The sequence below is a fragment of the Protopterus annectens genome, chromosome 4.part1, assembly GCF_019279795.1.
Source record: "Protopterus annectens isolate FY-2018-M chromosome 4.part1, PAN1.0, whole genome shotgun sequence".
Taxonomy (NCBI): domain Eukaryota; kingdom Metazoa; phylum Chordata; order Ceratodontiformes; family Protopteridae; genus Protopterus; species Protopterus annectens.
In genome coordinates this window covers 835,451,730-835,464,328 of record NC_056734.1, presented here as the reverse complement: position 1 = coordinate 835,464,328, position 12,599 = coordinate 835,451,730, and the positions used below count along the sequence as shown (strand labels likewise).

The 12,599-nt window shown below is 39.7% G+C and overlaps 1 protein-coding gene across 1 annotated transcript in view; it reads right to left on the bottom strand.

Moving 5' to 3' along the window:
- WDR24 (WD repeat domain 24) overlaps positions 1 to 12,599 on the bottom strand; it is a 640,974-nt gene that overhangs the window by 588,401 nt on the left and 39,974 nt on the right. Inside the window, exon 2 of the mRNA XM_044070612.1 lies at positions 11,189 to 12,514. Coding sequence (XP_043926547.1) covers positions 11,189 to 11,660 — 472 coding nt within the window. The 5' untranslated portion in view covers positions 11,661 to 12,514. The remainder of the gene's footprint in view (positions 1 to 11,188; positions 12,515 to 12,599) is intronic.

Here is a 12,599-nt window from a genome sequence, read left to right as displayed (position 1 = left end):
GACTGTCTGCCAGGAGGTTTTGTTTCCCTGGTAGAAACTGAGCTTGAAGATCCAGATTGCAAGCTAGAGCTGTGTGCCATAGATCCATGGCTAGTCTGCATAGGGGGTAGAAATGAGATCCCCCTTGCTTGTTTATGTACCACATAACTGTGGTGTTGTCTGTCCGTATTAGTAGTTGTCCTGGTTGTAAAAGATTCCTGAAGGCCAATAAAGCTTTCTGAACGGCTAACATTTCCTTTAAATTGATATGCAGGTGCTTCTGATCCTTTGTCCAAAGGTCCTGCAGACAATTGCCCTGAAAATGGGCTCCCCAAGCATAATCCGAGGTGTCCATGGTTAGAATCTGAGTGGCAGGAGGCAGACAAAAGGGTTTCCCTTTGTTTAGAGCACAAGCCCTGGACCACCAAAGAAATTCCTTTTGAAGGCAAGGAAGGACGAAGATCAGTATGTCTAAACTGTGGCAATGCTGAGACCATACACTTTTTAGGTACCACTGTATTTTCCTCATGTGTAGTCTTGCATATGGTACGAGAAGGATGCAGGAGGCCATGTAACCCAAAGCCTGCAGGAATTTCCTTGCAGATAGTTGAGTTAGAGTTGCCTAGGTTTTGAAAGTTGAAGCCAGCTGTAATTGTTTTTCGGATGTCAGAAATGCCATCTGGGTTGTAGTGTTTAGAAGTGCACCCAGAAAAGTTATCTGTTGTGATGGTGTCAAATTTGACTTTTTTATGTTTACAGAGAATCCCAGGAACTTGAGGAGGTTCTGTACAAATTCTAGATGCTGGAGTAAGACATCCTTGCTGTCTGCCTGAATTAGACAATCATCCAGATAAGGGTAAATTTGAATTCCCTTGAGTCTGCAGTAAGCTACTACTGGAGCCAGGCATTTGGTGAAGACCCTGGGTGCAGTAGACAATCCAAAGGGCAGCACAGAGAATTGAAAGTGCCTCGATCCGGCCTTGAACCTGAGGTATTTTCTGCGATCCTGCCTGATGGGAATGTGTAAATATGCCTCCTTTAAATCCAAAGTTACCATCCATGCATCTTTGGACAGCACTGGAAGTAGCTGCTGTAGAGTAAGCATCTTGAATTTTGGAATCTCTAGAAAGGTGTTCAAGACCGACAGATCCAGAATGGGTCTCCATGAGTTTTGCTTCCTTGGGACTAGAAAGAGCCTTGAGTAAAAACCTTTTCCCATCTCTGAAAGAGGAACCAGTTCTATGGCATTCATAGCCAAAAGAGCTTCCACCTGGTTTAAGGCCTCCGTCCATTGTTTTGGAAGGTCTGGCCATCCGCTTGGCCTTGGCAAGGTATGAAAATGGAATTTGTAACCTCTTAAAATCACATCCAAAACCCATTTGTCTTGGGTTATTTGAGTCCAATTTTGATAAAAAGAGAGAGTTTTCCTCCGAGAGGGGCTTCCAGGCAAGACGTTCCTGTAGCCCAACAGAGGGAGTCATTGAGTTTGTTTCCGTTGAGATTGTGACCTGTCCTCTCCTCCCCTAGGGGTGGAAGCAGTCCACTGTCTTGGTCTATAAGCAGCTTGTGTTTGAGGCCTCCCTCTGGAGCATCTATATCTACCCCTCTGAGGCCTGTCTGAAGAGGGAAAGGACCAATTTTTTGAAGGCCAATTCCTGCTAAATCTAGGTGGCTGTACTTGTAAGAAATCTTTAACTGTTTGCATGGATTTCACCTTATCCTCCATCTTTTTAATCACCTCTTCAGCTTTAGATCCAAACAAAACATTATGCTGAACAGGAGCATCCAATAATTTAGCCTTTACTTGTTCAGGTAAATTTTGTTCCTTTAGCCATGCATGTCTTCTAATGACTGTGCCAGAGGCCGCAGCCCTAAAAAGCCTCCAAGGCATCAAATCCACAGTGTAAATCATGCTTCCCAACCTGTTCAGTGGCATGCAATAAGTCATGTAATTCCTTATCATCTGCACAGGCAGAAATGGAAGTAAACTTTTGTTTTAAGACAGACAAGAGAAATTGCTGGTATTTAAGCATATGAAACTGACAGTTTAAAGCCCTAATGGACAAAGTAGCAGAAGTGTACACCTTTTTACCCCATCTTTCTAAGGATCGAGAATCCTTTTCAGTAGGAATGGGATTTTTGGCAGAAGCGGCCTTAACTCCCTTAGGACCCTGAGAAATGGTTTCAGGGTCAGCAGTAGGGTTCTTGTATAAAAACTGATGGGAATCAGGAACCCTGTAATATCTATCAGGCTTAACAGGAGCAGGAGGAAAAGAGTCAGGGGTTAAGTTAGCCTCCGAAAAGGCATCATCCACAATATCCAAAACAGGAGGAATAGCCAGGGGTCTATGTTGGGGAAGCAGAAGAAAATCCCTCAGTCTTTTCTTGGATTCCGAATACTCCTGCCCTCCCCAGTGGAAATGTTCCCTCATTTCATGCAAAGTTTCCCCAAAAGAGAAATCCTCAGGAGGAGAAGCTGAAGGAATGGATTCTTCAGCATCAGAATCCTCATAAGGAGGGAAAGAATATTCCTGATCAGAAGAAGAAACTGAGGAAAAAGAAGCCTGATGAGAGGAATCATAACAAACATCCTGCCTTGGTCTTTTGTCTGGAGGGGGATGTGAACCCCTAATCATAGTAAGTAAATCCTCCGCCATCTTGAGTAACTGTTTCTGTGACTTGGGAGCCGGTTCAGAAGAGGCCTGTGTTGAAGTCTTTTATTTAGAAGGAGTCTTTGCCTTTGTCTTTGGCTTTGCCTTTACTAGAAGCTGAGTAGGCCAGAAAACCCCTTCGGAAGCTGGTACCTGCACAGCGGCTCCGGACCCATCCGAAGGAGCAGTGTCCGAAGGTCCTGCAACAGAAATATTTAAAGGCCTGGTTGGCTCCTCATGAGAGTCCGTTTCGGCCGTTGGTTCTGAAATGGCCGACGACAGGGGCTGCAAAAGCGCCTCACTGATGACGGCTGAACCTGAAGCTGGCTCCGCATGTGCGCTATCATCAGATTTGGACCTCGGAGGCCTATCTTTATCCTTGCGACGTTTGTGAACTCCGGTAGCCGGAACCGTATCCGACAACATTTTGTAGTTAAAGCGCCTACTGAAGTAATGAAAAGCAAAATCGTACCTTCGCTTAATTGTAGGTTGATTGAATCTAGCACAAAACCGACAACTAGCTACGCCGTGGTCAGGGCCTAAGCAAGGAATACAGTAAGAATGAAAATCCTTATGAGGTATTTGCTTCCCACAAGAAATACAATTATTAACTTTTTATGACATCGGAGTGGAGCAAGAAAAAAGTTTCCCCAACAGGGTACTTAGCTTTGAGTGGAGAAGAAAGTCATCGCACCGAAGTATATAGAAAAATTTTTCAGGAGTCAACCGACCGGCACTTGCGAACTGCTATCACTGCACGGCAAGAAAGACTGGAGAAGATGGCGTCGGCTGTCAGCATTATACTCCTGGCGCTCTGACATCAGGGAGCATGGTTGAACAGGCGACGCCGGACCCAGACTTTGGGATTCTGGCCGACCGAGGGCTGCCTGCTGGCAGGGGAGAACCCTACAGTCATGACTGCAACAGTGAAACACGATGAACATCAAGAAATTCAACCCTGGTTTGGTACCCATCTCTTTAATGAACACAGGCAGCCTGTAAATGGTTCATCTCCCAGGCCCCTGCTTATACTTATCTAGGGTACCAGAACTTATCAGAGATTTGTGATGCATGGCTAGGCTTAAAAAGGGCCTTGCAGTTGTTAGCCCAGGACACACCTATGAACTTATACAAAATAATGCATGATAACTATAAGAAGCAATTGTAGGAGGTTGGAAAAGATTAGGAAGAGGGACTGAAATTACAATTTACAAAGGAATAATGGGAGAACATCTATGTGGCTCCTAAGTATTCAACAAAGTCCAGGAGGTTAAGGATTATTGCTTGGAAGCATTTGCACAGGCATTTTAAATCCCAAGTAGACTTCAGAGAATGCTGGAGGCATGATGGGAAAGAGCGAAATGTTACACTTCCAAAAAACTGTCATGTTGGCAGAAAATTTTCTAGAGAATACTGCTTCAGAAATACTGAGGGAGCAAATGGTTGTAACTAAGGAAATGATTCTTTTGAGCTGGGCACAGGATCTGAAAGATCTTACAAAGTTCAATGCTGTTGGCTGCCAGAAAAAGCAATTACTAGAAAATGGAAATCAAAATATAAACCAATTGTAACTGAAGTACTGCATATTGTGAAATAGGTAAAACAACTGGAGGTGGGGCCTTTAGAAAAGGGAAGGAGCAAATTTCTTGGAAATAAATTCAATTTGTGGGAATAATACATGCATAATAATGTTCTGGAGGACTGAGGTTTAAGGGAAAACATGTATGGAGTAATTTAAGTAATGACAATTGTTACAAAGAAAGAAAACATATGCCATGTAAATGAAAAAGGTTAATATTGTTTTTTTCTTTTCTATTGTTGAATGTAAGCCTGTCTTACTTGATAAATTAATAAAGATGTTAAAAAAGAATTCTACACACCTTTTTCTATCTGTGGCATCTACAATGTTTAGGCATTTTGTCAAATACATATTTTTTGTTATAGGTAGGTCCAGTTGATTTGCCTAATTACTTTTTTTTTTTTTTTTTTTTTTTTTTTTAAGTTTTTGAATTCCACCACCTCTGTGTGTTTTACTATGATTCATTTGCAATATGAGATAGAGTTTCTAGATCTCCGGCTAGTGAAAAATCCAGATTTTACAATAAGTAGTAGTATGTAAAGGAAATCATGTAGAACAAAATAGCCGGTTGCATAGGAACAGCATGCATCTCCTCTCATATCTGTAAAAATGTTATGAAAGGACCGGTCATGCAAGTATCTAGGCTTAGCAGTGAGAATCAGTCCTTTCAAGCAGCTACCTCTACTTTGAGTTCTGAATTCTTATCTAGAGGTTATCCTGGAGATGAACATGATCTGTTTTTAACTACTGACAGCACAGATAGGGAGGGAATGGGTTGTCCATATTTCTGAGACAGTAGATGTATATAAATGTGGCCAGTCAGAGGTTTAGATCTGGGGAATTTAGGATACTATTGTCCTACTCTTTGAAGAGTCACATTTGTGATGTTATGAAGAGAAACTGGCACGTCCTTGCAACAGATGAGATGATTGTGAATATTGTAGGTACAGAACTGAAGTTCTGTTTTAGGAATAGGAAGTCTTTGAAATGGCTCCTTTGCTATAAGGACAGCAATGGGACTACTTTAACTCACAGCGATTAGGTACTTTTAACTGCAGATCTTGTAGTGTTTGCACTTTTATAGAAAATTGTAATATTTTTATTTACCCTACCATAAAGACAGTTTAGAAGTTCTCCCACTATGCAGATTGCTTTGAAGAAATTTAGTTTACTTATCGAAATGCAGAGTTTGTCCCACATTTTGTTGGAAAAAATCACTCTCTTAGAGAACGTATCCGTCAGCATTTATCTGACATCCATAGAGGGGAGGAGAATAATGCATTAGCTAAGCACAATATAAAAGAAGGGTTTAGGCATACTTTTACAACTTGGAAAAGATAGTTTGAGACTTGGTGACTTTAGAAATAAAAAAAAAGTGAGGAGATAGAAATGAGATGGGATTATTGTTTTACAATCTGGCAAGGGCTTTGGTTTAAAATGAAACTGTCTTTTTAAAGCCTCATTTGAGGTCACATGATCTTTTTAAATACATTTAGCAGTTACTTTGTAACTGAATGTATATAAATTGAGTAACTTTGTTGTATTATTTATGGTCTGATGCAGGGTCCTTTGTAGACGAATAAGCACTTGCTTACTCTATGTATTGAAAATTTTTATGGTTTTATGAGCCGTGCTGCAGTCTCTTTCATTTAATTTGCTGTTTATAATGTGTTGTGTTTAAAAACTATAGCATAACTCATTTTGGTAACATTTAATTTGAGGACAGAGGACGTTCTCCTTTTACCAACTGTTAGATTTACTTCAAAATGGGTTAGACCAAGTTAAGTCAGTGAAGATCAAATAACACCCAATTTACTGTCATCAGCAAACAGTAGGTCAGGAGTGTTGGCCTCAAGGCCTGAGAAAACTATGCCAAATAGGAGAGGACCCAACACTTGAGCCTTGAGGAACACCACTAGTAACTTTTTGCCTTTCAAAAGTGGCTTGTGGCTCTAAACACATGGGTTCTGTCAGACTACAAATTAGACATTGTCTGTATAACAAAGATTTATATTCAGATTTACAAGTCTGCCACTATTGCCTGCATGGGGAATAGTACCAAAGGCCTTTATGACCATATGACTTATGCACTACATAACAGAAATTCACTGCTTTTGTTATTTTTTTTCAAAGAAATTAATGAAAATAACGAGACTTGACCATCCTTTGATAAGGCACAATGATGAAGGTCCACGATTAAAAGACTTGTAATATTCACATTAATGAGGTCTGAGATAATACACCTCTATGGCTTTACATACGAGTAAACTTAATAGGTCTATAGTTACCAGAGTCTGTAGCTGGGCCACCCTTGCATAATGGCATTACAATGGCTATTTTCCAGGCTTTTGGAATGTAATCATCAATGTATCAATGTAATCAATGTATCCTTGCATATTCATCCAAACATATCACCAATCTAACAGCAGAAAAAAACAACACTGGTACTGTTCTGTACTATATTCCTTACCTGATAAATGCTCTATCTGTATCCAAGAATAATATAATACCTAACAGAGCTCCTCTTACTCTCATCCTACCTATACGTATATTTTAGTTATGCCACTATGGGCATTTATTTACTTCTCAGTTATACTAAAGCATAAATGTATTGTGACTGTAAATTTATTAATGTTTTTGTGAATGTGAAGTGAAAAAAAAAATTGTAGGGGAGGGGTTAATCTCTCCTCGCCTATACTAATTGTACATTCTACTATAGTTATCACATGCCATGTAATGTTCCTCTGTCCTACTTTAAATTTCATTAATTGCTTTGTATTGTATTAATCTATTATTGTAATATGGAGCTTTTCTCCTCAGGCCTCCGCTGAAAATGGACCTGTGTCCAGTCGGACCCTCCCGGTTAACAAAAATAAAATAAAATCAGTGGAGAGTCATAGATTAAAGAGGTTGAATAAAGGTTTAGATAGGCCCTATATGACACTAAATTAGCAAACCAGAACATTATCAGTACCCAAAGATGAGGTGTTCTCAGCTTTTGAGAGGGTTGACAGAAGTTGTTCAATAGTAATTAAAGGAGGTGGCTGGGATTGTGGAACCTGTCCCTCTATCCACATCCTATACATGATGGGATGCAAGTAATGTCAGCAGCATGTGAAAGTTTTACATGTTGACAAGTCCTAGTGTCTGCAACAAGAATTATATTAGTTTCGACACCTCGAGTTCTATTTCACATTCGTGACTTTCTGAAAACTACACAGGTTGAAACAAACAGCCAGAAGGTCCCAAATCAAGTTCATCATGAAAAATGTTTTGTCTCTGCTAAGGAAACCAGCTTAAGGTAAGAATTTTTTTTTTTTTGTTGACATGAAACCGAAGGACCACATCACGGACTGATAAGGTAATGTTTAAAAAGATACTGCATATAGTGTGTAAACACTTGTATTCTGAAATGTACAAGAAGATTTGGCATGTAAAGGAGAAGCTGAGATATTTGGCACTTACTGAGTGCAGCTTTAACACTAATCATGGGATCTTCTACTTAGCCTGTGTATACTGTTAACAGCAGTAATCTATTAATCAGTGACTACTGTATTTGTGTCACAGTTTTACTCATTTAGAACTGTTTTTGTTGTTTGTGGCACTGACACCTGTAAGTTGTGTCATTTCTTATTGGGTAGTTTATTGTTATACTGTGTCCATGTTCACCTAGTCTGTGTTAGTCTTCCACATCACATCAAAATACCACTGCTATAGCTTGTAACTTTCAAGACTGTGACACTGAATGACAGTCAACACTCCAGTACAGAAATAAAGACAGACATAACTGAACCCTTTGCGCATATTTCTGAAGCTGGTAAGCAACTAGTCTTGAGCAGTGTCCTACCATCACTGCAAATGATGCCAAAATACAGGAAAAAAATAGACTTCAACAACTTGCCCAATAATTGGCATCATTCCTGTTTACCTGCTGGTATAAGGCACTGCCTCACAAACTCTCTCCACTGGTTATGTACCTGAAGCTTGAAGAACAACTGCTGTACTACTACTCATCCACACTGGTGGCCCTAGTACTGACAATGGGAACTACAGAAATTACCCTCTCCAGTCTCTTTTGTAAAGTAATAGAACACATCATAAAGGAATTCATAAATAAGGATATAGTAAGATCACGACCCATTGACCCAAACCAGTCTGGCTTTGCTAACAGCACAGCCTGCCTACTTAATCCAAGTGACTTTATTAAGTCACAGAAACAAAGAATGAAGGCTAATCTGCACACATCACACCCACCTACACAGAGCCAAGACTTTCAATACTGTTCCACACTCTGCCATTATTAATAAACCAACACAGCTAAAAATAAACCCTTACATAAACTGTTAGTTAGAAAACTGGTTAAAAGACAAAACACAAACAGGGATGGTGTCACTTCCTCCTAAAAAGGGCAGCCACTAGCAGTGTCCCACCCCAAAAGGGGGGCCACTAGCAGTGTCCCACCCCAAAAGGGGGGCCACTAGCAGTGTCCCACCCCAAAAGGGGGGCCACTAGCAGTGTCCCACCCCAAAAGGGCAGCCACCAGCAGTGCCCTCCAAAAACAGCAGCCACTAACAATGTCTCCCCCTCCAAAAGGGCAGCCACTAATAATGTCTCCCCCTCCAAAAGGGCAGCCATTAGTGCTGCCTCCATGGCTCCATTCTGTAACTACTTCTCTTTGGCATACATTTTTCTGATGCCAAAGCTGTCAACATCATTGGTCTCTAGCAGATCAAAGTCTGCTGACAACTGCAACCTCGGTCTCAACACATGGTATCTTTAACAGGGCCTCACCAAATCAAATTCATATATCAGGACCATGGACTAAAGCTTAATACACAAAACGGTGTACTGCACTCCTTGGGCAGCAAGTACACTCCTACTTCTACCACATAAATGACACCCCCTCAGAACACATCCTGTCATTAGACACAGCATTCCTAGTGAATGCTAAAAGACCAAAGCAAAAAAAGTGATAAAGCAACTTTTGGCAACAGGGCAGTTCTGTCTTTTCTCCTCTTCTGTTGTATGAGCTTGAAGTAGGTACATAGGTGCAAAAGCAAACAAAAACTTGCCTCAGATTTGATGACAGTTGTTTTGGCAGTTTTTTTGTTCGTGAATTTAAATTTACGGAAAGTTTTTCTGGCAGATCAACATGATGCCTCCATTACAATGAACTTTCCATCAACTACCACATACCAACAGTTATAACGAAATCCTTCTACGTAACTCAATTAATAAAGGCATATCCACCAGGTCCAAAAAAGTTACTTTCCAACTCTACTCTTCTCTTCCCCTATCAGGTCCCAATAGAATACAATATCACCTCTGGCATGTATCTATCCAAGCATATGATCCAACAAGAAAATCCACACTGAAAAATATCATGTTTATGAGCTCCTAAACTATAAAGTATCTAACAGCTATGTCACTCTATTCTGAGTCTTACAAGACTATGTCAATCTCTGCCTGGCCTACAAGTGGCAGCACTGAGTAAAACAGTTGGCACTGGATGTCTCGTTTTGGCTGGAAGAGCGAGTCCCACAGATTCTACAATTAAATGGGCATGGAAAATGGTGTTAAGGCCAGAAAAGATGGGGGAGAGCTTTCCCATTTTAAATACTCTAACAGGTAACCTTGGACAGTTCTAGCAGCTTACAGGGTTATGTGACAGAACTTAGTATGTTGTTGCATTATGGAACTCCCCTGCAGTTAAAACAGCTTTAAACTGCTGGAGAAGTAACATTCATATGAGGAGCACAACGGATTCAGTAAGTCTAGATTTTCTGCAACAATCTTTTTTTGTACAAGATGCATGCAATTATAAACCACACTAACTGAAAAAATAAAAATTTACATTCCACACATTATGCCCTTCGTATAAAGCTAGTAATGAAAGAACACCGCAAACAGCCTTCTAAAAATCTTGTACCAATCTTATGGAATTTACTTTCCAGTGAGTTATGCATTCAAGAAAAAAAAAATAACAATAATATTATAAATGTTCTGAACAGTGATCTCTTAAGCAAGTTCAGTGAAAGTGCGATGACTACAAATCAAGTAGAGCTATTTATCATACCCAACCACTTCAGTTATCTAGTATTCACATTTCTCATAGCATTCCATAACTATGGTCATCCCTCCAGTAAATCTCACAAAAAAAACTAAACTAACAAGAGTTTAGACAACAAAATGAAAAACGACATGCAAACAGACTTTGAATGTAGCAGGCAATGTTTAGACTTTCCTGTATACCCAAGTGTTGCTTTAGTTTCTTCTGTTAAAACTATCATGTTGCTAAATGGTCTGAACTGTAATTTGCCTTACCTAGTGCCCCATACTATGGTCGGTAACAGTCATAAGAGCTCATCTTATACTTCGCAAACAAATGAATAAAATTAAAACCCAGTACCCCCAGCTTCCAAATATAAACACCCATCTTTAGGCAAACTGTTCTGTTTTCTTTAATAGCAAGGCCTTATTTATTTTGATCTACACACTGTGTAAGATAAAACCTGCTACTCTGAACTGCCAAATGATTATGTATGTGCCACAACACATCTCCATTCAGACACCTCCAAAAATAATGTCACTCCAACTGCCCTTTCCATCATCCTCACTAGCTTTTATTAGCTTCACTACCAGGTCTTGTCACAGGCGGGGGTACTCCTTAGCAACTAAGCAAATGCGACACAAGGTGATGTGAACATCCAGTCACATAGGAGCAGAGTAGTTTTTAAATGTATTCAAGATGTACTAACAAAAAACTCTCCAAAATGCTACACTGGCCACATTCCAACAAGAATTTGTTTAAAACAGGTACAAGATAAAATCCTGCATGACATGTATTAAATAATTTTAAACTACTGTTGATCTTTGCCAAAAAGCAAAGACAATTACAAGAATTTTATGTTCTGATAATCAAACAGTGTTATGTCACTCTATACAATTCCTATAACTCATTCAACTAAAAAGTGTTTACCTGAAAAAGTTATGACAGAGTCTTTCTTCCGGAGATCAAAGCACTTCATGTACCCATCTTGGGAGCCACTAAGAAGCATATGGAGTTCTGCAGGGTGGAAGCATACTTTGTTAACGGTTCGTTTATGTTCTGTGAAGAGCTGATCCTGCTTGTTTCGAGATGGCTTTGCCAAATTCCATGTCACCACTGCACCATTTGTGGCTGCCGTTGCCAGAAGGCTTTCGTCCATCTGGTGCCACACAACATCAGCACAGCTGAAATTCAGAGAGTGCTTGCGCCCCACACGAAGGTTCAGTTTCTCTATAAACTGGTCCTCTTCAATGGAGTAAATTTTAAAGATATTCCTTCCTGCCACTACTACTTGGGTAGCATCCCTGCGTACACTAATAGCATTGGCAGGTGCATCCAAGTGACAGAACATGGTCTGTCCATTTAAGGTATTTGAACCCAGAGCTGTTGTGACTCTAGACATGTTCTCACTTTGCCTTCAAGTCTGTCCTTTTGACGTTACCTTACATATGTTCCCAGTACACTAGAACAATCATCTGTATACATCTTCCCTTCCACTCTTCTATTTGCAGCTTTGTGATTTACATATCAGGCAGAGTTCTAAAGTCCTAAAGACTAATTTTTTAAAAGGCATGTAATCAAAACAGACTTTTAGGAATCAAAATGACTTGCCAAACTTCAGAACTAAGCACAGTCAGGTTATCGGTCTTACATGAATTTCAATGCTGGCTTTAACACAATGGATAAAATTGGCATTCTCTAAATCATGCAAGTCCTGCGTAAAGAAGGGCAGGGCAAAAAAAAGACCATATAACCAACTAAGAACAAAAAAAATCTTGTTTTTTCCAAAGTTTACAAAGAACGGTTTCTTGTTGCAGACAGTAAAACAAATGCTCTGAACTCTAAATTGTAAAATACTGCTTAGCATACAATGTTTTCAGCTAATGTAGTGTAGTTTCGTAAACAGGAAGTGTAGATGAAGGTTTTAAGAATCATTTAGCAGAAACATCACTTGAAAATTTTTCCCAACTTAATGGGATCTGTTGCTCATGTTGAACATCACTTAAAAACACGCATGGCAATCAAGTAAGGCCATAAATGGGAAAAGATACATCTTTGTATGGACAGGGTCAAGCTGGAGTACATGTCCAGTCAGAAGCAGTGGTGGATGAACTTCTTCAGCTTTAAAATCCACTTTGTCTTTTCTTCAAATGTTGTTGTAGCAATCTGTATTTGTTGTCTGCCCTCTTTTTTTTTTGTCTGTTGAAGTTCTGTTTACAAATATAACAAATGTAACAAGAGGTCCTAAACAATAACCTGAGGTGGAAGAGACAAAGAAGAACCATTAAAAATCATGGAAGTATATTGTAAAATAAAGGCTTACTTCAGTTATTGCAACTCC